This window comes from Falco rusticolus, chromosome 4, assembly GCF_015220075.1.
Source record: "Falco rusticolus isolate bFalRus1 chromosome 4, bFalRus1.pri, whole genome shotgun sequence".
Taxonomy (NCBI): Eukaryota; Metazoa; Chordata; class Aves; order Falconiformes; family Falconidae; genus Falco; species Falco rusticolus.
In genome coordinates, this window is record NC_051190.1 from 47,382,407 (window position 1) to 47,408,142 (window position 25,736).

At 47.6% G+C, this 25,736-nt stretch overlaps 1 protein-coding gene across 3 annotated transcripts in view; it reads right to left on the reverse strand.

Moving 5' to 3' along the window:
- The window catches only part of REXO1 (RNA exonuclease 1 homolog), a 40,425-nt gene continuing 14,689 nt past the window's right edge, over window positions 1-25,736 (reverse strand). For all 3 annotated transcript variants that reach the window (XM_037384383.1, XM_037384384.1, XM_037384385.1), the window contains exons 3-16: window positions 22,945-23,046; window positions 20,340-20,541; window positions 19,515-19,678; window positions 17,593-17,730; window positions 15,779-15,902; window positions 14,595-14,708; window positions 13,282-13,419; window positions 11,286-11,399; window positions 10,590-10,663; window positions 7,103-7,213; window positions 6,620-6,735; window positions 6,305-6,443; window positions 3,650-3,770; window positions 1-2,889 (exon numbers count right to left, since the gene is read on the reverse strand). In XM_037384383.1, coding sequence (XP_037240280.1) covers window positions 2,801-2,889; window positions 3,650-3,770; window positions 6,305-6,443; window positions 6,620-6,735; window positions 7,103-7,213; window positions 10,590-10,663; window positions 11,286-11,399; window positions 13,282-13,419; window positions 14,595-14,708; window positions 15,779-15,902; window positions 17,593-17,730; window positions 19,515-19,678; window positions 20,340-20,541; window positions 22,945-23,046 — 1,746 coding nt within the window. In that variant the 3' untranslated portion in view covers window positions 1-2,800. The remainder of the gene's footprint in view (window positions 2,890-3,649; window positions 3,771-6,304; window positions 6,444-6,619; window positions 6,736-7,102; window positions 7,214-10,589; window positions 10,664-11,285; window positions 11,400-13,281; window positions 13,420-14,594; window positions 14,709-15,778; window positions 15,903-17,592; window positions 17,731-19,514; window positions 19,679-20,339; window positions 20,542-22,944; window positions 23,047-25,736) is intronic.

Here is a 25,736-nt window from a genome sequence, read left to right on the forward strand (position 1 = left end):
TCTAGTCAACACCCTTTTATTAAAAACAATTACAAAAAGTTACAGGTTACAATAGTTATGTACAACCCAAAAACCTCTTACCAACCACAAGCCTCTGGTTTTACAGTGTTATGGTGCCCAGGGGTGGAGGCAAGGGCAGCCTGTGGGTCCGGCTCCCACTCCGCCCCACACCAGCCGCACGGGTGGGAGCTGTCAGCCTTCCCACCAACATCCCACAAGCCAGGCAACACCCCCCACCCAAAAAAACCTTATTTTCAGGGGTCCCAGCTGAACCGTGGGGAAACGAGTGAGGTCCCCTGCCCTGGCAGGACACATGCCTGGAGGAACACGCCTTGCAGCGACATTCCACCTCCCCCGAGGCCAGGCACTGGGATCAAGTCAAGCAACCAGCACCCCAAGCGGGACACCAGCACCCCAGGTCCGCGTTAGAAATGTACTGGCTTTTCTGGGCGAGGCGGTGGTTGCAGGAGAGCCAGGGAGCTGGCACTGCCTGTCAAGCAACAGGGGAACCTCAAGGCAAGGGCTGGCTTTGAAATCTAACGTGGCTGCACAGTAGATTGGCAAGCTGTTCCAGGGACGCTGTCACTGCAGCCGGGGGGGAAAAACAAGGGAAAGAGGCAGAAGCAGGAACAAACCTTCCCTCCCTGGTTAGGAAGCACTGAACTTTCCGTCTCTCCCAGGGCCTGGGCAGGAACAGCGCCGTTCCCTGCAGGCGATGGGGGGAGAGGGGGACAGCACAAGGTGTCCCGAGGCTGCTGCATGCGGAAGCCCCATGGCAGGGAAGGAGACGGCAGCGCTTGGCAGAGGAGAGCTGGCTGCGGCATGCCCTATGGAGCGCTGGCAGGGAGCTGCGCGGCCTGAATTTGGGGTAAGCACCAGGCTGGGAGCCCACGCCACTGCCTGCCAGAGGGAACACGGGAGGGCTCAGCAGGAACAGGAGCCCTCGCAGTCCCCATGACTCCTGGTGGCTTCAGGAGGGCCTGGCAGAGGTCAGGCACTGGAGCCACATCCTCACCCCTGAGGGCAGCAGTGGGGCAGGGAGCCCCCCAGGGCTCGCACACACACCAGCACCCTCCAGCCCCCGCAGAGGGGCCCGAGCCGGACATCCTGCACATGGCACATGGCACACAGCCCAGCCCTGCCCCCACCTCCGCGCTGGGCACCAGGTGGGACAGGTCAGCAGGATGTGCTGGGGCCACACGGCACAGCCCCAGGCTCTGAGCCCAGCGCTGCCAGCAGGGCTACAAAGCAGCAAGCCGGACCCAGGTCCAAGAAGAACGAAAACCCAGCAGCTGCCCTGCCCCGCTGCCACCAGAGCAACACAGCCAGCTTGCGCCAGGGATGGGGGCCAGCACCACACCAGCCACCACGGGGAAGCAATGCCAGTCCTGCTGGGGAGGGGCGAGGTGATCGCTGTTCTAGTAACAGGGCTGAGCCGCTGCCTGCACCTCAGCTAAAAGCCCTCATCTATCAGGGACCACTTGGATCTGCCCTGTTGTTCCCCCCGACAGCAACAGAGCCTGGGCGAAGAGAGACCACCAGAGCCACCCAGGCTGCCTGCGCTCCTGCCCCCGTTGCCACGAGTGTGAGAAACACTCTCAAGTTGCTTTTGTCCAGGGGGCCAGACAGACAATAACAGGGTCTTTTGCTCTTCTTAAAGAAGAATTTGTACCTATTGCTTTTGCTTTTGCCTGCATCAAGTCCCTGGTATCAGGAACAGACTGGTGGCAAGTCCTGCAGGCTGCAGGGGCCACCCTTAACTGCAATCTCACCTGCACCTTGGTCCCCCCCAAAACCTTGATCCCTACATACAAGCTTGCTGGAGACATGCTGGAAGCTCAGGGAAGGACAGTTTGCCCAAACCCACAAAGACACGATGCCTGCTCCTCCCACTGTCCTCCCCAGCACAGCTCCTCTCCTGGAAGGCTGCAGGCTGCTGCTTGGCTCTGGGAGCCCAGTTTGTCCTGGCCCCACCACTACACACATGGCTCCCTGAGGTCTAGGCAAGGGCTGACACTTGCGGTTTCCCCCCTTTGCAGCGACTGCAGAACCAGGATGCCAGCCCTCACTGAACAGATCCCCTGGATCGCAGCAGGCAGTAACTCCCTTGACCCCATCACATTCCTCTCCGACCTGCTGCTCCCACCATGCGCTCTCAGAGACAGCCTCCCTCTCCTGCAGCTCTGGCTTTCTCCTCCACAGTGGGACTGCACTAGCATCTCCTTCCAGATGGCTTGATCCTTGGCTCTTGCCACCCATCGCTTGCCATTCACACACCAGCTACGCAATCCACTCACTTTACAGCTTCCTGCCAAACCTTCTTCCACCTCCCCCATCTCCAAACATTGCGGGAATCTACCAGCTTTGGAGTACAGAGGCAATTTAAGTTACATTTGGGGAAAAAAAACCACAAGTATCTACCTTTAACTGAACCAGAAAGATCCTTCTGCACATACCCAACCTACCTCTAAAAGCTTCTCCTAGGAACCAAGAAGTTCTCTCTGTTTGGGCTACTCAAAACCACCTTGCCATGCCTACAAGGCAATTGTTTACCACAGAGTATCCCTCAGGTGGAGCAAAGAGGATCTGAGAGCCACTATCTGGACACAGGGACCTGCAAGCAGTGAGCTGGTGCCGTTCAGCTACGCCAGCAGCAGTTCTGAAGTCCCATAGATACCTGTGAGTGCACGGGGAGTCTGGGGTAGCATGCTGCTGCGTACAGGTGGACAGTGTTACTCTGAGCATTTATTGCACTGCTTCAAAGAGGTGGAGGAGGAACAGGAGAGAGAGAAAGCGCAAGTCATCGTTTCACTTTAGCATCTTCTTTGATCTTCCAGACCATCAGCTCCATGCAAGCTCTGGCATCCTCGCTGGAGTCGTGCCCTTCCACTGGGGACAGAAAGACAAGGGTGGCAGTTAGCACCTGGGCCCAGGCAGCCCCGCCACGGCGTGGGGGCTGCGGGCTCACAGCACAAAGCACAGGGGAAGGCTTCTGAGACGAGGTCCTGCCTGACACTGCTGGCCCAGCTGCTCACCGCCCTCTGCCACAGCAGCCACAGGTGTGGCTGTGATCACCATGGACCGCAACAATGGATGTAAAGTAGAAGTTCCACTAAACACAATTTTTGCTGGACTTCAGCCTGACGCCATTCCCTTGTTTAAAGTAAGGGCTGAAGTCCTGCCGGCCCATAGGCCCTCAGGCTATGGGGTAGCCGGTCAGAGAGGCCTCAGTTTCCCCAGCAGTATGTTCACAATGTGCACAAAGAAGATGGAAAGGAACATGCCGTGCTTCAAACAATAAGGTCAATTGCAGTTTGCCAGAAAGAGAAGGGAGGGCACGACATGGCCTTGAGAGAGCTACCTCTGGCCTTCCCACACCACTTCTCTGGTCCCCACTCAGCACAGAGAGGGAAGATGCTGCTGGTCCTCAGAACAGGGCTCAAACTGAAACTGTCTGTGGCAGAGACTTCACATGTTGGCCCATTCACAGCTACTGCCAGACATTATGCAGGGAAAAAAAAAAAAAAAAAAAAAGATGAGGAGCAAGAGGATGGGGCTGAGGGAAAGCAGAAGAAGGCAGGTGCAAGGAGCCCACACCCAGGTGGGACAGGACAGGAGACCCTCACTCTCAGCTCCTCCTTGGTCTCACCATTGTCTTGGATGATGCGCTTGAGGTAGTCTGCCATCAGCGTCCGGAGAGCCCGTTTGTAAGGCAAACCCAGCCGGTGGGGAAAGACGATTGCAGTATCCACCACTGTGCCATGAATAAGCTGGAGGGAGGGAGCAGGGAAGAAACATGCTTATTTTCCCTCTCCCACGGGAACGGACACTCCTTAGGATTAACCATGCTAAAGCAATCTTCTGGTCAGCCTCTCAGGCTTTATGTAATGCTGTCACCAAGCTCCAACCCAACCAGTCTTGCAAGAGGCTCTGACTGAATCAAAGATGACTCCTCTTTGAAAGGTACACACAGAGGCTTCCCAGTGCTCTGCCAGCCAACACACCTGCCCTCAAAGCCCTGCCTAACTGCACATTCAAAGCAGCAGGAATTCGGGGCTGATTCAGTTCGTGTAACCCAAATGACAGGACAGGTCAATCCTTAACGCCCTGGGCCCGGAGAAGGTGTCATACCTCTGAGAGTGTCTTTCACAACAAAAATCTAAGCCAAAGAACCAGTTACAAAGCTTGTAACAGCCTTTCAACTGCTTCAAGATGCGGACGGCTGTGGGAAGGATGTGCAAGTCAAAACTGTACATAACCCACCGTCCATCCCACCACTTCTACAGAAAAGGCCTAACTTCAAGATGCAAACCAGCTGGAAAACCTCCCATCTGTCAGCAATGAGTCAACAGGAAGTTTTTAACCAGCACCAGTTTAGCAAGGATGAAATGGGACAAGGAGAGCTCGTACTCCTGGGCATAAGGAACACAGTGAAGGGGAGGGAGGCCCTGCCTGGTCCCAGGTCTGGGTCAAAGTGCCTGGGCACACAGGAAAGAGAAGAGGTTTGCTGTCCTCTAGTATGAAGTGTCACGGTGGAGGAACTGAGGATGCTGAACAGGTCAACGCGCTACTTGCCCTGCAGCAAGGGGCCCTGTGGAGGACCAAAAGGGCACATCTGACAGAGCCCATAAACATGGTATTTAAAAAAAAGCCAGCTTATCCTAGTTTCTTACTCTCAGGCTAAGACAAGATTAATCCTCTGCAGTCAAGAATATGTTGTTCAGTGAGAGCTAAAGGAACATGGGTGAAGGCAGTCCCACATCTTGAGTACAGGAGTAAAATGCAAGGTCTGAGATACACCTGTACACCCGACCAAAAGACGGCTCTGCAAGTCTCGACACTGGAGGACTCAGACAGGACCCTGATAATCCAGTCTCCTCCTCTGCCTCGGCTCTTCCCAGGCAGCAGCTAATGCTGCGTGACAATCCGTAACTTCGTCATTAATAGTTTCATAGCCCAGCTCTGTAAATGCCCAAGAACAGCTGCAGTTTAACAGAAACAACCTGCTACGCTCTTCAGAGTATAAAACTGCCAACATTATGGATAATCTCTCCTAGACTGCAGTCAAGTTTGGCACCCACCCAGGCACAATGATAATTACTTATGTAGATCAGGAAGACTGAGGAAACAGGATAATACAGCTTTAAATAAAAATTGAAATGCTATCACCATTTGGAGCTTGCCATGGCCATTAGCGAGATGTCAACTTTACTGCCACAGCCTTCAGACATTACGACTTGACATGCCACTGCCTGTCACGCTCTGCTATATTGCTCTCGGGTTCATTCTCTTGGCAGTGTCTGCAATGCTAAGAGAAAATCATGCCTCTAAGAGGCCAACACAGTCATCTTGTGCTGATAAAACTGTAAATAATTTTTTTATGATGATGATGAACTCTCTGAGAGGATGGAATAAAGGGTGCTATGGAGAGGTAAAGCACTTTGCAGGCAGTAAAACCTCCTGCTTCCAAACCGTGGCTGCGAGTTGGCAGCCACAGCTTCTTCAAAGAAGCTGCAGGACAAAGAATGGACGGAGGAAGTTCTGCCTTGTGAGTACACACTAAAGACTCAGCCCCTGCCTGCCACATGCTTCTTGGTGACCCTGGACAAGCCTCCGGGGATCTATGTTCAGAGTGCAAGGGGAGAGGACAGACCTCCCTCGTGGGACAGCAGAGATGTGCAGGCTAGGCTGACAAGGGCCTGGCAGGAAACAAAGACAGATAAAAGGTCGAAATAGCTTGATCAAAGTAACACCACAAATCACAGCAAACCAGGCAGAGAAAACACACATTTTAACATTAGAAGAGAAACCATGAGAACTATCTCCAGTGGCAGAGACAACAAAGAGGCTTGTCCTGTTTCTAAAATTGTTACTGTGAACACCCAGAGGGCACAGCCTCCCCTGTGCCCTGACCCTCGCTGAGCACACCTTCAAGCCACTCAAAGGATGCTGACACCAACAGAGGATTCTTGACTATATGGCAGAGGTGAAAGGCAAATAAATCCAGATCGGTCCCTCCAACAAGCCCTGTTCTGTTCACCCTCCCTAGTCACCTCCAGCGAGGTCTGTCACCCTGGGCAGTACCAGTCACTACAAGCTAGGGTGACACCACGATTGACACATGTAACACACTTTCTTGCTTTTCTACCACAGGCAGCTTCCCACTGGCTCAGAGACAAGACAGGTGTACTGTGTCCTCCTGGTTCTTGGAAATAAACTGTTCCGAAATTCAAAGGAGATCTATAACGCACCCCAGGGTGGGAAAGAACCAGAGGGAGGTGTAAACGCAAGACCAGCAAGTTACCTTTAGTGCAAATAAGTCGCTTTCCAAGCTGTGCCCTATCAATATGGTATCTGCACTGAACATGTTCAGTAGGACGGCTTGGACATCCCGCAGGGTGATGCTAGTGTTCTCCAGGTCCTCTTCTGTCACACCTGAGAATCTGCGGAGCAAGTGCAGAAAGGAGGGCTTCCTTCAGTACAGGAACACCTCAAGGCCCAAAGTATCTCAACCGTTAGGAAGTGGTGGTCAGTGGAGTTTCAACAACTGTTCCCAGATGTTCCCCCAAAGTTCCTGATTCTGAGCACAGCCCTCTGACCCAAGGAAGACTGTCCTTACCTGGTGTTATAGTCCACCACCTTGGTGTCTGGTTTGACGAAGGTGTCATATACCACTTTCAGGTCAGAGTTGATCACAGTTACCCTTGTCAGCTCCAGTCCTTGCTTGGTGTAGCACTGTGAGCAACAGAGCAGACATGAAGACAAGTGCAGGCCAACCACAGCAGAGCCATTCAAAGTGCTGCAGCTCTCAAAATGTAGCACATCAGTGTAGCAAGGCCAGCCAGCAAACACTGCAGAAGATGGGCCAGCTAGCTACAGCTTTCAAGGGTGCACACAGTCCCCAAATGAAACACACATTGCTAAAACTAATTAATAAAAGCTAATTTAAATGTACAGGACCAATATGATTTAGAGTCCACAGCAGAAAGGAAAAAAGATGGTAAGGACACAGAGCTTTCCTTCAGCCATTTGGATCACACCCTCAGACTTCCCCAAAAAGCTTTACATTGCTTGTGCATTGCCCCCATTGTTAGAGACCCACCATTTCACAGTCTAACGCGTAGATTCCAGGGTAGCCTTCAGTTGTAGGCAACTTCTCGAAAGTCTTCACAAAGCCATCAAGGCTCTCCTTTCGCCCATCATGGACGTGTTGCTTTAAGGTAGTGGGGTGGGGGAAGGAAAAAAAAAAGACAATTGTTGATGGCAGGAACAAGAATTCAAAAAGTTCACTTCAACAGAACCTCTCACTTAAAGATTTTTTTTTTAACCATTTCTAAAGGTTAATGACGAGTAAGTTTTGCTTTCCATTTGGTCTGAGTTTACTGCAACAGCAAACATGGCCATGTGCAACCCTGATTCCAAAGCCAGATCCTACCGGCATCATACTGACAGCTCACATAGGAACAAGACATCACACATCTAGGGGCAAGTAGCTTTCAGCCTTCAGTTCAGAATAGAATGACTCAGAAAGGGTCACACTGAGGTCTTACACTGATCTAATTCCAGCTGTGGTTCCTGGTTTAGCTTGTGGCCAAGACATGCTCAGGTGCAGGATTCTAATCCCAGCCATTCTTGCTTGAGCATTAGGCATCAGGTGAATCACAGCCCATAGACAGCACAAGAAACTGGTGTAACGAAGTACCAGAAAGCATCAATGTGTGCGTACAAATAAAATCCACTGTATTCCAAAACCAAACCGTTCACAAAAAGGAGCTACTGCCTACCAGCACTAGAGGCAATAAATACAGAGTATTTCTCAACCACTCTTCATTATCCCCAGCTAAAGCTCTAGGGTCAACATGATCCAGTACAGAAGAGCTCCCCAAGCTAGCAGGAAAACGCAGGCAGTGATTTCACAAGTGGCTTAAGTCAACACAAGACTAAGCCGCTGTTGCAACAGGCACTCCTACCCTCCTCTTCTCCGCAGCCACAGATCCTACTTAACTGGTCAGCCTGAAAACCTTCTTTGCATGAGGTTTTAAACTGGATGATTGCATTGATCCAGTTAACCTGCACCAGGGGGAAGCAGGAACATACAACCGAGCGCAAGGCAGAGGCTGCAACTGCCCTTTTGCCCACTAACACTGTTTTAGGTCAAATTAAATGCTGCACCACACCCAGAGGTGATGCTCTCTTCTCCCTCACTCCCCAGTGGGACTTTATGAGTTGTTTAAGTCTTGTCTATCCCTAAATCTCAATGTATTTCTGCACTATCACAGCAGCCTGTGTACAGCTTGCTTCATCGTGATTCTCACAGACCTCACCCTGCAAGGAATCAAACTGTACTTGTTCATCTCAGGATAGAAAGGCTGGAGAACTGAGGCATTTGTAAAGCTGAAACCTGTAGGCAGAGGGATAACCAAAGCAAGGATTTGCATATTTTCCTGCACAGATTGTTACTGCAGGTGCAGCCAGAACACAGAGAGCTGCATCATTTGAAGTTAAAAAGGCAGCTGGGACAACACTGAATCCAACCTCTCCCTGTATCCAAAGCCAGCAGTGCTCAAAAGCTACAGGGTTTGTTGCTTCCCAGGAGCAAGAGGCCACACTCATCCATTCTGCATCTGCGCCCGTGAATCTGACTGTTTTGCTGAAGAAATGGATAGAGAAGATTACCAAGCCAACAGATAGCAAATGATTCTCTCCCTTGCAGCTTGATTCCTTCCCTCCCTCAGTAATACAGTAACTGGGCAGTGAAGAAAAAACCCCACGTGTTTTTCTACGTTATCTGATGTTCTGCAACTGTCCAGCTCTTTCTTGCTGAGAGGAGGGCAGAAAAAGTTGCTTCTCTTTTTCAGACCAGAGAAAGCAGCAGACTCCGTTATCACAAAGAACAGCAGCTCCATCCTGCCATCTCCTGCCACACTGGCTAAGTGCAGCACAACCCAGACAGGCACATCTCAAACGTGTTGGGAAGGAAAAGACACAGACATGCTTTTCTAACCTGCTACAGATCTAGCTACTTAGAACAGTTACTTATTACAAATATTTGCTGCTTTCAATGCCCTCCTGTTCCAAGCTCCCCAGTAGCCCAAGCATCCCAGTATCTCACTGCATACTCTCGTCCTGAGCAGGCTTGTGGACTCCAACCTTAAATCTACCAAAGGATGCTGTGAAACTTCCTCATTTGGATGAGAAAACCAAGAAAGCCAGAACACAGTGATATGTAGCAGCACAACAACTAGGAGGCAGATGCGAAAGGATGCCTGAGCCCTGGAGCACTGGCGACATGCTTCATTGAGTAAGAGGCTATTAGGGAGATTGTATGTTTCTTAAAAGGCCATGAAGTTTTATGGTCTACAACAGTCACGCAAAAACATGTGGAGAAGTCATGTTTTCATAGCCCCATCAATTTCTTCCAACTTCCCTGCTGGATGTTTTTGGGAATGCTGATTAAAAAGAGATCCTGATTTCACATGAGAAAGAAACAGGAGAAGTAGCAGCCTGCCTGATCCCATCCACGCTTCAGACTGTGCAGGGTGCCCGTACAGACAATTCTTCCTATTTTAACGAGCCTTGAATTCTGCCCCAGAATTTACTTCCCAGCTCTAGTTTTGGCCAGAACAGGAAGGGCAGGCACCTCTCCAGAACCGACAGCCAGCCTTGCTGGCCCTGTATTGCTTGAGGTCTTTCAAACAGTCTGGGAGCCCTTCCCACTGGGCCTGATCTTTTTAGATCCCCTCTCACTTGGTTCTGCACCACGCTCCTCTCCCTTGTGTGGCAGCTGCCAAATATAAAAATGCCACTGAAACAAGTGACAAGAAGCATCCTCAAAGACCTGAGGGAGAGGCAAAAGGTGGATTGCTCCCTTCAGAGTCAGTGGTTTGAGGACTAGTGATGCCAGGCTGGGAAGCCAGCTCTCCTGTTACCTAAGGGGGGGGGGGGGGGGGGGGGCGGCGGCGGCGGAAATAAGCACCTGTGCAAAGGTATCCCGAACAGTGTGCAGCTCTATCACAGGGCCAAAATTTAATTTCGGAGCAGGTTTTTCACTCTGCTTTCTAATGCTGGGATCCCTTCCCCTGTTCCCTCCTCAAGACAAGTAGTTACAATGAGTTACAACAGGCTCTTTGTGGGGGGTTCCTCCCCTTAATACAACAAAGCGAATGCAGCAAACAGAAAACTATGAAAAGACCGGCTCTCCAGCGGGCATCTGGGAAAGGAAAACATGGGAAAAAGGTTTTGGCACACTGTTGTCAAGGCCCCGAGACTGCTCCTTAAAAGGAAATCCCTTATTTCTCACTTCTTCTGTGTTTCCCTAAAGAAGTCTGTATATGAGCTCTTGCTGGGCAGCTGAATCCACTGGCATTTGCTCAGAACAAATGAAACCACCTCACTCCAGAAAGCGGAGTCTCTTCCTTCCTGCCAAACATGGCATTTTCCTACCTTTGCATAGCAAAAGGTATTTAAGAAGTACTTGTTTCCCCCCCTTAAGGGAAGCCACCATTCTTCTTAAGGCTTAAGCACCGCTTACACAGCCTGTAAGAAGAGGACAAATGCCACCAAGAATAAGGTGTTGCCCCATAACTTACTTTAGCAACCTGGCAGCCTGGTGAACCCACAGCTCCTGAGCAGCAGCTGTAATGTGTCTCCCATCCACCTGGCACTGAAAAAGCAAGAGATAAAAGTCAAAGAGTCCTGTTAAAAAGAGATCTAAATTTTAGCTCTCACATGCAGAGATACTGTGGGTGACCACAGCAACAATAATGTGTTAAACAAAGGGGGGAAATAATTGTGTGGATTCATGCACAGCAATCTAAAGAGTTTAAGTCTCTCATACCCAGCCGGACAAACTCCAGAAGCCACCTGGCTGCTCTAACAGAAAACCACAGCAGAGCTCAGACTAGGTTAGTGTCTTGCTGCGAATGAGTTCAAACCAAGACCCCTGAACTCTCCTGGGCAGTGACAGATGTCTACTGCTCCCAAAGTCAGCCTCCAAACAAGACTGGTTTTTTTTCAAAAAGCACAGGAATGTTTGGTTTTTCATTTACTTCTTTTTAACTGAAAGATGAACAACCTCTGCTCCAGCCCCAGTGCTGCTCTTTGCAAGGGTATTTCAGCAGCAGCAGGGCCACCCAGTGACAAAACTAGGAATTGTCACAGCCTGTGAGCACAAGCCCCAAAAGCCACAAAATAAATGTTCCACAGCCACTCAAACTCGAAGTAGACTCCGCGTTTGGAGCCAGAGCACAGCTCGCATGAAGCCAGCCCTCTGTGAAGAGATATACCTCTCTGCTTGCGCAGCCTGCCCCAGTGATGGACACACTCCTCTTTGCGAATGCAGCTTCCAGAGGCTGAGACCATGTACTCAGTGCCACAGCGACAACAAATCCTGCAGGAAGCTTTAAAACAAGACAGAAGCAAGAGTCACGTCACTAGAAATCCTTCACCTGTTTAACTTGGCCAAAGCGCAAGTAAATCAGAATCACTCAAGCCCCAAACACTGGTGAAACTTTTTCTGTTTAAAAAGGATTCCAGATGTTGTTTCAAATGCCCGTAAAGACACAGCAATCCCTCTGAAAATGCAGTCCTGTAGCATTTGCCCCACAAACGCTTCTCAGAAGCAAACATAAGACTCCCTAGTGTTTTTGACACGGTTCACGTCAACATTCACTGCGCTGTTTCTCCATCCACAGAAAATTACACTGTACCCTAACACAGTTATTTTAAGAAACAGGATAAATAAGTCATTCTTTGGACATCAGAGATAATGAAACCTGGTTTCCAGGGGATCTGTGCCTTGTCACTTCCAAATGACATTCTAGTTCTTCCTGGGCACAGCTTTTCTGTAAGGATTCTCCAGCACTGCCTGGCCCACCGAGGGGGCAGTTATGGACTTCCCCCTCCTGTCATCTGTGCTTGTACTGCCCACAGCTCAGAGAAGGGAGATGCAAAAAGCCACAGTAAAGGAGCTGACTGTCGTGCTTCTGATCTTCATGCAATCCCCTGAGTTCTAGTGCGACCATTTAAGCTGCTAGCACATTCCCAGCTCTGCACAACCTCAGTCTAGACCATTTTTGTCCACTGATCCATGGTCACAGCATTAACAAACCAGCCATACATCTTTGAATTGAACAAATTCAAAGATCCTGCAACACCTGCAGGAAACTACCGAAACAGAACCAGGAACATGATCTCAGAACAGTATAAAGGAGCTGGCCGGTTAACTGGAGGAAGGGACCCTAACAAACACAGTATTTGACAGCGTTAACGCAAGACAGCTTTCATACAGGTTGCTTCAGCAGCTACAGGACAAATGTAGACACAAGGTGTTAACATGGATGAGCACTTAACACACTTTAGCAAGGTCTCTCCACAGAGATGCTCAGAGGAGCATGGCCAGGCACCTCAAAATATACCCTAAGTATGTGGTTTAGCCCTGCTGCACCACAGCTGCTCTCATCAGAGTTTCAGAAGCACAAATCCTGATACCAGAGTTCAGAAGATTCAGACAGAGGAGGACCCCATCCTGTCCTGGGGAAACCTGAGGGATCGTTTTGCCCAGCTGCCAGAAGGGCATTTGGGAACTACTTGGCCCAGCACTGTCAAGAGACCAAGCAGAAAACTGAAATCCAAACCAGCAAGTCACAATCCACTGCAAAACCAGCCTGCCCCACTGTTGTTCCACATCCCACTGTAACAGCAGTTCATATGCAGAAGACAAAAATAAAAATCCTTCCCCTGGAGGAGGGAAGCGTCACCAGATGCCGAACAGGAGTGTCTCTCCAACCCATTTCCCTTGCAGGTTGCCTGCTGCTGTTGCAAATTAGTGCAACAAACCTGGAGTGAAAACCTGCACTGAGCAAGCAAGTACAAAACGTACCCTCACAGGGGGTGGCCAAAAGCAGCTTGTCCAGGGAGGCAACCTGACCAATTCATGTTCTTTGGCAGCAATTAGAAACCTCACTCAGCCTCACAACCCCTCCACATGCCACAAACTATAAACCTTGTGTCAAAAATAGCATTCTTATGACACGCAACCTGAAGAAACTCATTCTCTAGAAACAAAGCAGATTTCTGCAGCCCCACTCCTCTCCTCCACGACCAGCTGGCCTGCAGAGACAGAGGTCACAGCCAAGGAGACCCATCATAACGGGAGCAAATGGCTCCACACTGGGACCAAGAACATCTTTATGCAAAAAGACCAGTTGCAAGCAGGACAGGAGTCTCCCGTTGTAACGTATCTAGCAAACCTTGCAGAACGGAAGAGCCAGCAGAGCTTACAGTCAATCGTTTTCTTCTCCTCTGCAGTGAAGAGGACAGCTCGGCCGGGCTTCTCTGGGTGAGGCATTGGGTAACCATTTTCCTTTAGCTGCTCCTCAGTCATGAGATACTCCTTTAGTCGCCGGTACAAGGCAGCTCCTGCACACAAAGACAATGCTGATGCCAGATCACTTAAGGAGGGGCTGTTTCTCTTTCTGTGTTTTGCTTTATCAAGCCTCCTGGCAGGGACTCCCACTATTGTGAACTTGCTTCCACTGCCTTTGTTCAGGATTGACAAGGAGACAGGTGTTGGGGAAGTATTTTTTAAAATCTTGGTGCATGAGCTGATTTTGAACCTTTTCAACAACCAGCATTAAATCTGGAAAACACAGCCGAAACAGAAATTCTCCAAAGGGCCATCTTCACACCTTTTTGTTACCCAAGGTGAGACTTCTCTCATTTTAAGGTTTTAAATGCTTTAAGTGATAATTTGTAACACAGCCCAAGGAATAACCCTTAAAGGCCACCCACAGCTAGCTAAAAAATTCATTACCAGCTTTCTTCCCGATGTTTATTTTGGGCTGCTCGTTTCATTTCACAGAATAATTGTAACTTCTTGCACTCTGCTCAATATCTATTCTTTCGCTGTTATGTTAAACCCTTCCAATATTGCTGTGTACCCTTTGATGTTGCTTAGCTGAGCTATACAGGCCCTTTTAAGCTTTTGCCATGTCAATTTTTTCTGCTCTGTGGCCTCTCTGTCTCTTCTCTGATCTCCTCAACAATTTGCCTACATCTCTTGGCAACCAAAATACCCATAACTGATTTGAGCCAACATGAATAATGCTTGTGGCACAACCCTTTGGCTACGATACGACCTTACTATGACATTCGGAAACGTGAAATTGAGCCCTGCAGAGCAGATGGAGATATTTTAAGTTTGCCTTTTAATCTGACAGGCACATTGTAAAGTACCGCTTCAGGGCAAGAAAGTTAATGTAAAATCCAGACAGAAATAAAAGCCCAAAAGTCAGTAATACCTAAAACACAAGAGGCAGCTCTGAACAGTTACTAATGCTACATCAGAGCCACATGGACTACATCAGTGAACTTGCAGCCCAAAGCAGGGAGGCAAGGAAGGCACTGATCGGAGCGGTGCACCTTCACCAAGCAACACCACAGCATTGTACTGCAGTTGGGTAATAACTCATAACACTGCCCCGCAGATAAATCACAGCACTTCATGCATCAGCCAGATCCTGCTCTCCCCAGTCACAGCGTTACAGCTCCAGCTATAACTTACAGGTTACAGCCTCGTCAGAGCAGGGTCTTACCTGTTAAATCCTCTGCTCTCAAGCTCCCTGACCGGTTCAGAGTAAAGCTTGTCTTAGCAGCAAGCTTCCCTCCCAGCACAGCTTCATGGGACACCACTTTCTTGTTACTTGTCTCTGCAGCGAGAAGAGGGAAGCAGCAAAACAGGACAGAGATCAGGTAATCAGCTGAGTGACTTCAGTCCTAGAGTCTGGGGCACTACACATCAGCAAAAGGAGGACTCTCGATTTCTTGGTCCAGAAACTGGCATGTGTAAGGTGGTGGCCTAGCATTTTCATTCCAGCAATATGGGGAGCTTTCTGTTTGCAATGTCAGCCTACAACAGCTTTTTTTAAGGGCAGCAAGGACATTTTTACAGTTCCCCTGGGAACTCCTGTAGCTCTACCTGCTTATTCTGCACAGCAAGCCCTCCTACTGACCAAAAGCAAGAGAGGACTAAGCACAGAAGCAACTCGACCCAGTCATGTGCTGCACGGTGGCATCACCCACCCACAGTGAGCAGCTTTGTTGTTAGGTCCCTACAGACCAGACTCTCATGCTGAATCTTTCAACTTCTTTTAGAAAGGAGCTTCAGAGCTCAAGAATATGCTCAGCGCATCAGATAATGGCAGATAGGTGCTTTTTACTAATCATTAACTGGCAGCCCTCTCCTAAAGGCCAGCCTCCCAAGTTCAGCCACTCTGACTAATGGCCATGAAGGTAATGAAGACAGAGGGGAGAAAAGGGAAGAGACCAGGAAAAAAAAAATTCACAAGAACAGCACAAATTGATTGTTTAATGTACCCTCTCGAGAGCCAATAATGAAATGTCTTAACCCTCTTCGTTTCTCTCTTGAAGCTTAATGTGTGTAACAGATTTCTGTGGTGATGGACGAGTCTATCACTTTGAAGGCATCATGTGAAAGTTACTCCATTAGCGGGGCTTTTCATTTTAAAGAACTTGTGCTAAAAAAAAAAAAATCCATGTGGCATTATCTCCATTTAGGTTCAGACAGCCAACAAAGCATTGCAGGACTTGCCTCTTGAAGGCCCATTAAAGCTTGCCAGGCTATAAAAAGCTAACTGGAGTTGTTTGCCTTTCAGCATAATGCTTCTGAGAAATGGGTCTGTCTTTTCAACAAGTTTCTCTCCATGGCTTCTAATCCAAGCGGGGCTCCGATTATGAAAACCACAAACGTGGTACGTACTGTTCGTACTGGACGGGGAATTGGGCACTAGGCTTCGGAGCTTCTTTAAGGTGTTCACTGCCACATTCAGGTAGATGTTGCGACTGGTGCTACGTTCATAAGCCACCTTCTCTTCTGACAGAGCCTGCAAACAATGCAATTCATTACTATATACTCTCTTCCCACTACTGCTTTTGGAAAAAAAACATCTGGCTCTTAAAATACAGAATCCAAGTATGATAGCAAAAAAAATTGCCTGTCAAGGAATTAAGTAATTAAGTTCAAATAAGAACATGGCACAAATACGTACTGGTTCTGGGGCCTGCTTCAGTGAGTAAGAGGAAAAAAAAAGTAATTGTATTTTAAACAAAGTGCTGGAAGAAGCATATTTATGTGAAACCTTCCCTGACAGGTTAACAAAGCAGTTCTGGAACTGCCTGGGATAGGCTGTTTTCCCCACTTTGGTGGCAAGCAATGAAAGGTCTTAACTGGCAAGAAAAGGAAGTTTGGCAAATGGTCATTCCTTGGATACAACAGGAACATTCCCCCTAGGGAGCTGTGAAGGTGAAATCCCACAAAGTAAATCCTCGTGGCATCTGCTTTGGTTACAAAACACACAATGTCCCATATTTACCCAACTACCATTAATGGCCAAAGTTTTCTAATAAAACACGTTACTTTCTTAACTCTGCTTTTGGAAATCCTACTAGACTATTCCCTACTGCTAAAAGCCTTCATAAACAGCAAGTTTTGCCAATTACATCTATCTACAAATTAAGAGCAGCCCTGAGGAAGACGACTTGGGGGTGATGGTGGATAAAAAGCTCAACACGGCCTGGCAATGTGCGCTTGCAGCCCAGAAAGTCAACTGTATCCTGGGCTACATCAAAAGCAGCGTGGCCAGCAGGTCAAGGGAGGGGATTCTCCCCCTCTATTCTGCTCTCATGAGACCCCACCTGCAGTACTGTGTTCAGCAGTGAGGACCCCGACATAAGAAGGACATGGACCTGTTGGAACGAGTCCAGAGGAGGCCACGAAGATGGTCAGAGGGCTGGAGCACCTCTCCCATGGAGACAGGCTGAGAGAGTTGGGGTTGTTCAGCCTGGAGAAGAGAAGGCTCCGGGGAGACCTTAGAGCAGTTTCCAGTACCTAAAGGGGCTGACAAGAAAGCTGGGGAGGGGCTTTTTGCAAGGGTACATAGTGACAGGACAAGGGGGAATGGCTGTAAGCTGGAAGAAGATAGGTTTAGATTAGATATTAGGGAGATATTTGTCACTGTGAGGGGGGCGAGGCGCTGGCAGAGGCTGCCCAGAGCAGCTGTGGGTGCCCCATCCCTGGCAGTGTTCAAGGGCAGGTTGGACGGGGCTGGGAGCAACCTGGTCTAGTGGTAGGTGCCCCTGCCCATGGAACGAGGTGCTCTTTAAGGTCCCTTCCAACCCAAACCGTTCTGTGATTTTATCTCAAACACTTACTTTTGCTGGCTGAACAATGTGATTCCAGGTGGTTGCTGCTGTACCAGAACAAAAGGCCTTTTTGTCCAGCTTGACCACAACACACACTTCCCTCCATCCCTCTTCTGGGGTTATTAAAAAGATAGTGTATGCATTCTGAATTAAGGGAAAGATGAGATTTCCAACTGGAAACCCCCACTGCAATTACACTTTCTGTTGTACAGTCTGGAGTTATTTAATGCAATCTCTGCTACAGAATTGTATATAGATAGAAGAGTTTTCTGGGTTTGCTGTGATTTTAAATTTTAGGTGGTCTTAACCAAGGCAGAGGATGTCGTTCTCTGCTGCAGATTTTATTCATAAGCAGCAAGCATCAGTACAGACCTTGTCAAACGCTTCCTGAGAGGAGGAGCAGAACTTCAGGCACTCATCAATGAAGAGATTGAGATATCTTTGACGAATGTTTGTCGGGACTTTAGCACCAAATTCTGTGGGAATAACAGGCCTCTGTAAGCTGGCGCTCTAGAGATGAGACAGAGAGAGAGAAAGAGGCTATTCAGAGTTTAAGTAGCATGTTGCTTTGAGACTTACATTTCCTGCTATGTTATTAATAGTGGCACGACTTCCTTTCTGAAAATCTGCCCAAAGCTAAACATAAAATGCATCATTTTTGGTACTAAAAATGGCACTTGAACCATGTTTCATTATGCAACTCGTGCATAATCCCAGTAGCATTAGTCACAACAGTACATTTACACATGCAAGCATTCCAGACCACGAAAAACGATGACATTTACATTAAGAGATTCAAGATTAGGATGGTACCAAGCACCACGCTTTGAACTGGAGACATGAATACATGACACCAGTTATGTGCATGACAGACACGTTTTTTTCTTTTGGTGCTCTGGCTGTGAAGAGAGAATGGGAGGCTCACTCCTGCCAGGCTGGCAGCCAGCTAAGTCATCACACTGTCTGTGGGATTCCTGTAACTTTACTGCACTGGGGTTTTCCTTCCTTTTTTAATGCCAATTGTGATGCTCCTGAAAGGATTTCCCCCTTAAGCTGAATGAAATGTTCTTCAGGCATAAAATGCACAAGCTGGACCAAGTTACAACCTACCACTGCAGTTTTCCATTTAACACCAGTTTATCCCCGAAATCACACAATTTGTCTCTTTCTCAGAGAAGAAACTGTACGTTCACCTCTAAAGCACTCAATTGTTTTGTTGGTCTTTCTCCATTAGACTCAAAAGATATCCATAAACCAAACCATCTGCTGCAATCTGTAATAAAAACAGCTCTATGGAAGATAAAGGCACATTCAAAGGTGAGCAACTGGTCCTATCTCAATGGGAAAAGTGCTCATTTTCCTCACAAAACTTCCACTCTGATGCTCTGTTCAAGGAGATTTGGTCCTTTTCATTACACACATATTTTCCCTCAGCCTTCAATATGATATCCTTAAGCACCTCAGTAAATCCTTTATCCTTTCAGTTGTTTATTTTTAATCGGCTTCAAGTTATATCTTAACTATGGTGACTTTTTGGGTGGGGAAGGAAGAAAATGACTTTTCACTCCTACAAAAATCAGAGTACGTTACAACATATCTTGACAAAAGATATCATCAATAAAGATCTCTTTAATCAAGTCCTGCACTAACCACACTTCTTGCCATCCACTCCAGCAAACACCATCCACACATGAGGAACTATTCTCAATTGTCTTAGCAAGTAACGTTCTGCAGTGCTCATGGGGAAAGGAGGGACTTCTTTGCTAAGGAACTCATAGCAAAAGTACCCAAAGATGGGCAAGTATCCCAGAAAAAAAAAATAATATATTTTTGGGAAAAAAACCTCTTTTAACAGTAGCATGAAGTTTAAATGATCACATTTTAACTATACAGGTCATCATGGGACATTATCCATAACCACCTTCCTCAGTATGGCCCACAAAGCCTGGGAAGGGCGTGAATCCAGCCATGCCTTTTAAATACAAGAGGCTCCAAGTCCCTGACACACAGAGCTACACACCGAGCCAGACAGCACAACAGAAGACTCAAACTAAGATGATCAATATTCAAAGAGATCAGAGCAGCACTTCAGTATTTCTTTTTAAGCTCCTACCCCTCAAGTGTTTCATTTTTTATACAACGCTATCGAGGAAAACCACAGGAAGAAACCAACCCATTTAATCAACCTAATCAAAACACCGCTCTTCAGAGGGTGCTAAGTTTGCAGCAGCACAGTTAAACATAGCACCCTCAATGGGGAAGGAAACCAGAAAGATTTTTCACATTTTTCTCACCTGTAAGGAGGGAACGTGTGCTATCCTTTTCGGCACAATGGTGCTGGTGGTCTTTGAAGCCATCCCAGCTAAGGTGCAAGCCTTCAGAGAAAGGGTGGGTGCTTCAGAGTCATTGGAAGGTGTGACACTCCTACCAGCAACAGTCGTCTTGGTACTCACGAGGCCTGCAAGAAACAGAAAACGTATTTAGGTAGAAATCCTGTCACTGGGCTTCAAGTTGCTAGAATGAACTTACTATAAAAGGCCCATGCTGCAAGCTGTGATTTTTTCAAATGGAAGCCTCCAAAGGGATACAAATTGGGTAATTTTACCACCTTCCAGGCAAGGATGAAGGAACCTTCCGCCACGAAACGTGCCTCATTTCTCTTTGTTTTGGGGTAACTGAGTCAGCAGAGTTTAAAGAGGTAACCCTGTCAGCTAGAATGCACTAACTGCCCATCACGTCAGCTCTGAGTCCTTCCGACTACAAAGGGATACCACTGAACATTAATTAGTACTTCCCTCCTGTTCGTGTCACCTCTGAAGTCTTAAATGGAAGAGCGAATGAGAAGCAAACACGCTCCAAGGAAGAAATAGAAAAAAAACAGGCTGAAGCGAGGGAGGCTGGGTGAGACAGGTGGGGGAACGGAGCTGTACTTTTCAGAACACGACGGAATTTCTCAGGGGAAAGATCTTCCACTGGTCACTATCAGCACCGACTCAAGTCATGGCCTATCCTACACATCTGATAGTTCCACATCTGCTCGGGAGAAATTTAAACAGAAGACAGTGTCTTTTACCAGGGTGAGGACAGGACAGCAATCACAAACAATGCTGCTGACTTACTTTGTTTGGCTGCTGTGGAAAGGGCTACATTTGGCACGTGAGCAATCCTCTTCTTTTCTCCTGGCAAAGAAAGAGAGGCCTTTTGAACGGCCACAGCCAGCTGTGCCGCCTGCTGCTGAGCCAGCTGGATCCTCTGGTAACAGACCTCCTGAGCAGTGGGGGGACGGTACGGCCGGATTACGGGCTTGCTCGGGACCTCTGCCTGCACGGACAGAAAGGTTTTAGAGCCAGCATGCTTGCCTGCTCAGTCCCCAGCCTCTGGCTTCCATTCACCCAAGAAAGGTCTCTCTTTCTCTCCCCCTCTCTGTTAGGAAATGCAGGTTTTTGAGAGAAGATGATCCCAACCACCTTCCAGAACAAAATACTTAGTCACCCGCCAATACCCACAACGTTCATGATCTGCCCTCCGGCAAGGCCTCGCAGCACTCTGGCATGTTCCTAAATTGAGACGTGGTATCTGAACTGCTTGTTTAATGGCATGATGCTTCCCATCACTGTGCCTAACCCACTTCTGGACTCTGTCAATACTCTCAAGCTCTACAGTCTTGCACTAGAAAATTAATCTAGCCCTGTGCTGCCTACTGCGTGCTTCTTTAGTTTATACTGCAATGAAAAAGCAACCAACTATTCTCTGTTCCCCTTTGCTGAGTTTTACAGTGCTCTCCCTCTCCGTCCTTCCCACGTTGAAGAACCAGTGCCATCTACCCTTGCATTACAGAAGCTCCCCACCTCCCAGCAGCCTTGTTTCAAGTCTCTAGTTCCTGTAACTACTTAAAAGTCTCACATGTGTGTATCTATGGGATTAGAACATTACAGAAACTGAGCTCTGAATTCTAAACAGGCTCTGCCCCTGCCTACTTCTGGAGGCATTTCACCGCTTCCGCCGTTACTAGCACAAACAAGTTACACATACATTTTCTTTGATGTCCAAATGTAGGTTGCAGGAAAGGTGCCAGAAATTATGTCAGCAAAGAGAGAAGTTTTCTAGCAGCAGAAGTGCAAGAGAAGCAGCAGTAGTACAAACTTCTCCACATTACTTAATAACCTTTGAAATCTGAGACAGGCCTCCCCTCCTGAGGTTTCTTCAGAGAAGGGTGTGCTTGCACAGCCCGTGTGGAACACAGCATTTCTGAGACTGCAAATTGGGGGCAAGCTGGCACCTCCTGCATTCCTGGTCTCTGATGCCGACACCAGCTTCTGGATACCAAACTGAGCACAATCAGCCATTAAATTATAATTACAGACTTCTGAGCAGGACAGGACACTCATTTTCTGCCTCACCTTCAATTCCTTTGGCCCACCATTCCCCCCAGCAACTAAACTAGAACTCAGCTCCCTCCCCTTCTGCTTGCTCAGTCCTCGAGCTATAAATCACAAGCAAGACTGAGCAAATACTTGACTTGGAGGGACACAGCAAAGCGTGAGGCTCAACTCTGCGCATAAAAGCAGCAGTTCAGGTCTTACAGCACCTCCTGAACAGACTTGGCAGCAGCACCAAGCTAAGATACTCCAGGGAACGCACGTCCCGGTCCGTGCTCGTGGCACCTGCTGCTGAGCGCACCAGATCGGCTCTGTTTGCCCATGCAATGGCTGTGCTGGGGCTCACATCTTTGGAAAGCATTTTGGGATCAGCTATCCCATTAAGTAAATGTATTTAAAGGTTTGTACATGTCTAAAAGGCACCTATTTACAATAAATATTTGAGTTAATTAATTTCCAACCCATTTGCTTCAGTCTCTTATCTCTTCACTTTGGAAGAAAGGGCCCTTATCAAAACACATGAACTGGCTGAAGATATGTAGTTAAAATAAAATGCGCTGTATTGACCTCAGGGCTTCAAATTATTAAAAGCAAAGAAACCTTTTCTAGGTTGAGAGGAAAGAACAATTAATTTGGACTACCCAGCTCGAATCAGTGTGTAAGTCTCCGCTCTTATCCTGTTGGAAAATATAACTTGTTAATCTGTGCTCAGCACCTGGAGGGAAATACATTAAACCCTCAGAGAAAACACGAATTAAAATCCCAGTGAGAAAGAAATAAAAAAAATCAGAATGTCTTCCTTGCCTTTTTTAAATTCTTCTCCTCTGTATTTAAAGTATTTTCACAATTGTGAAAGAAGAGTATCAAACAAGAGACTGTTGATATCTTGCCTGATTCAGAACAAATATAAGGTAATGGTTTTAAACATGACAAACCTCCCTCAGCTAACTTGTAGGTCCACAACACAAAGAAAAGTACCACCAGACAGACTGAACTTGTGTCCAGTTAATTTTTATCTAAGTGATTAAATGAAGCTCTACTGCAGATAAATGAACATCTCAATCCATCCCAATGAGTTACAAGGAGCAGAACTGACATACTCTTCCATAGCTCACCCTTAGTTTTATGGGAGTTTAATGGAGTTTTGCTGCCATTTGTAACAGATGCTTAACCATATTTTTCAGAAATCAGAAAGGGGAGGGAAGCAAACTGACACAGATTCCAGCACAAACAACTCGTGCACTGCTGCATGAACCTGGGACTGCATCAGTTTCCAGTGTCGTAACAGGACAGAAAATCCCTACTTTAAAGAATCTAAACTTCTGCTTCTAAAAGTTGCACTTACATTTCCTTGTTTGACAAGATGAGAGATCCTTCTTTTTTGGCCAGGAAACAAGGTAGTTAAATTATCTTCCGTCTTTTCTTCGCTTCCTTCCTCTTTGGATAGCTAGAAAACAAAAGCAGCAGCTTCCAAAACTGAATGGACTTGAAGATCCCTCTCAATGAGGGGATCTGAAAAGTCTCCTTTTAGGTTAACAGAAATCCTGGCAGGTAAGAGCAACGTGAGGTCAGCTGCTGAACTACTAAAACAAGCCTTGTTTTGAACCCAATAGCCACCAACGAAGCCACCACCAGCAGCATTACAGTTCCCACCCCAGCAGTTGCTCCATGAGCTGTGCACCAGGCATGATCCGGGACAGCCCCTACCTGCCACGAGAGATTTGCACATCCTTCTCCTGCCAGCCACTCGCACACCTCACTTTTCACGGCATTCTTAAAATCCAGGGGGGTTGGGGGTGTTATTTTGGGTTATTTGGGTTTTTTCGTAAGAACTTGGGAGCTGACTCATTTCTGCCCTTGTATAACATGCTGCCAGAGCAGGTCCTGAAAACCTGCTCAGCACCAAACCACAGTGCCTGCACTCCCCATGTAGGGAAATGTTTCTCTGCAGTTTTATCCACAGCCGTATCTGCAGAAAGACTGCAGTGACAAATCCCCAGGTCACACGCTTGTATGGCCAAAAATCCAGGAGGAAGCAACAGCACCTCTCCAGCTAAAGCTGCCTCCGAGCCAGCATCTCAGACTTGCTCCTGGGGAGGGGAAGAAACCACTTTAAAATCTTTGAATTTGACTTGGCCGTTCATTTATACGAAACACACTTCACAAGTTTATTTTTCAAAACTAGCTGCTCTCCAGTCAATCTGGCTTTCAGTTCCCCAGCACAACCCCTGGCAAAGCTCTGAGGAGAGACAAGCTTGACAATCCCTTAGAAATTCAGCAATGAAGCTGAAGGCTGGATTTGGGGATGAGCTCTGGCTCCACTTAGGCTGAGCTCGTGTTCATCACCACAGGGGCATTCTGGATGAGCACTTCACACTGAATCACTCTGCTCTCTAGGAACTAGCTAAGTCTGTTAATTCAGTTACATCCCTTAATAAACTCTCTCACAAAGCAATCCTTTCTGATAGGACAGTACCGCACTGCCCACATGTACCTTCCCTCCAGACCAGCACACTACTGAGACCAAATGACACGGGCTCCAGCTACAAAATTATTCCAAAAACAAAAGAATTCCCCGTGACCAACCTCAGCTACCAGAAACACAGCGGGGAAGCAGGTACCTACTTACAAACACCCATCTCTCAAAGAAGGACCCCTCGGCTCCAATGCTTGTTCCTCCCTTTCCCAAACAGGGGGAAATTAAGTTTCAGTGCAGCGATATAAAGGTAAAGCACGTGCAAAGGAAACACACGTGGTTGCTGACAGCTGAACATTGCCATTCCATGCCAGAATTAAGTGTTTGCAGTGAGAGGCAGCCCCTGGTTCAGCACTTTCTGAATTCAGCCCATTTTGAATCACCCCACATTTGAAAGCTCTACACAGATTAGTATTTGCCGCTATAGGTTGTGTGCCCTTAAACTATTTTCCTTTAAACAGGGCAATTTGGAGAAACAAAGCCAAAAATAAAGTGCTTTTTCCTAGTTGGGAATTATATAAACACTGAAGAGAGAACAGCTGAATTTTAAACAAGTAAAATCAAGTAATGCTTAATAGTTCAGAAGAGAATCATTACACTGAACGGCTTTACGCAGTTTTTTCCACCAAGGCATTTCATATGAGCGTAAAAAAGGTCTTTACTTGTCAGCAACACAGACTTCTCTCCGAACAGATCGGGGACATTATTACAACAGAGAGTTCAGCAAAAAGCTTTAATAGTCCAGCTATTCTTTTCAAAAAGATGAGCTCTCCCCACCACGCTGCAGATCCCAGCTCACTTTGTCCTCCACATACAGATAGTCATGAATGGAAGAATTTCTGTCCATGGCCACTTCACACACCCAACTAACAAAGCCTGAAAGCCAGCATCAGTATCTGATGCTGTTTTCAGAAGTCAACAAGCAATCATACCGGGAGAAATTGCCTTTCCACCATGCAGCCACAAGGTTCCTGCTGCACTCCCCCTGCCCCTCCTTCAGACCAATAATCGCAAAGGGAGCCTTCCCATGTTTGAAGGGGTCTAACCTGGAACACACTGGAAGCCCTGATGGCCTCCCAGTACCTCTGTTACCTTTTGGATGCACGACAGCTGCAGCTGAAGCCACTCAGTAATTCCTTGGATAGACACACTTGTCCTTTGGTACCCCCTCCCTCCCAGCACACTGAGGGCACCTGATTTTGTCTACCCCTACTTCCCTGCCTCAGATGCTGTTAAGAGGATCACTGCAGGCAGCTGCTTTCTAGGTTTTTACACTTGCTCTGTTCTGGTTTAATCTCCAAAAACGAGGGTCTTGCATCCTCCAGGGACCACCTCAGTTACTGGCAGAAGCCTTGTATGTAAATGCTGTCTTTTTATCTCCTTATTCTGAAATCCTTTGTATCTTTTTAAGAAATGTTACCCTCTGTTTCTTATTTACGCCACCTACAAGGTATCCAGAGATCCTCATAAAATATCTGCAGTATGCATTTAAAATAGGAAACTGTAACCTGAGGAGTCTCCAAAGCGTCCAGTGCCAACTACAACGGCTTCCTTGCACCAACACATTGTCCTGTTTCTACCTGCCACTATGTTCCTTAAACTATGCCGCAACAAGAAGGCATCACCCAGATCAGCAAACTTGGAACAGCTTTGAAACACCC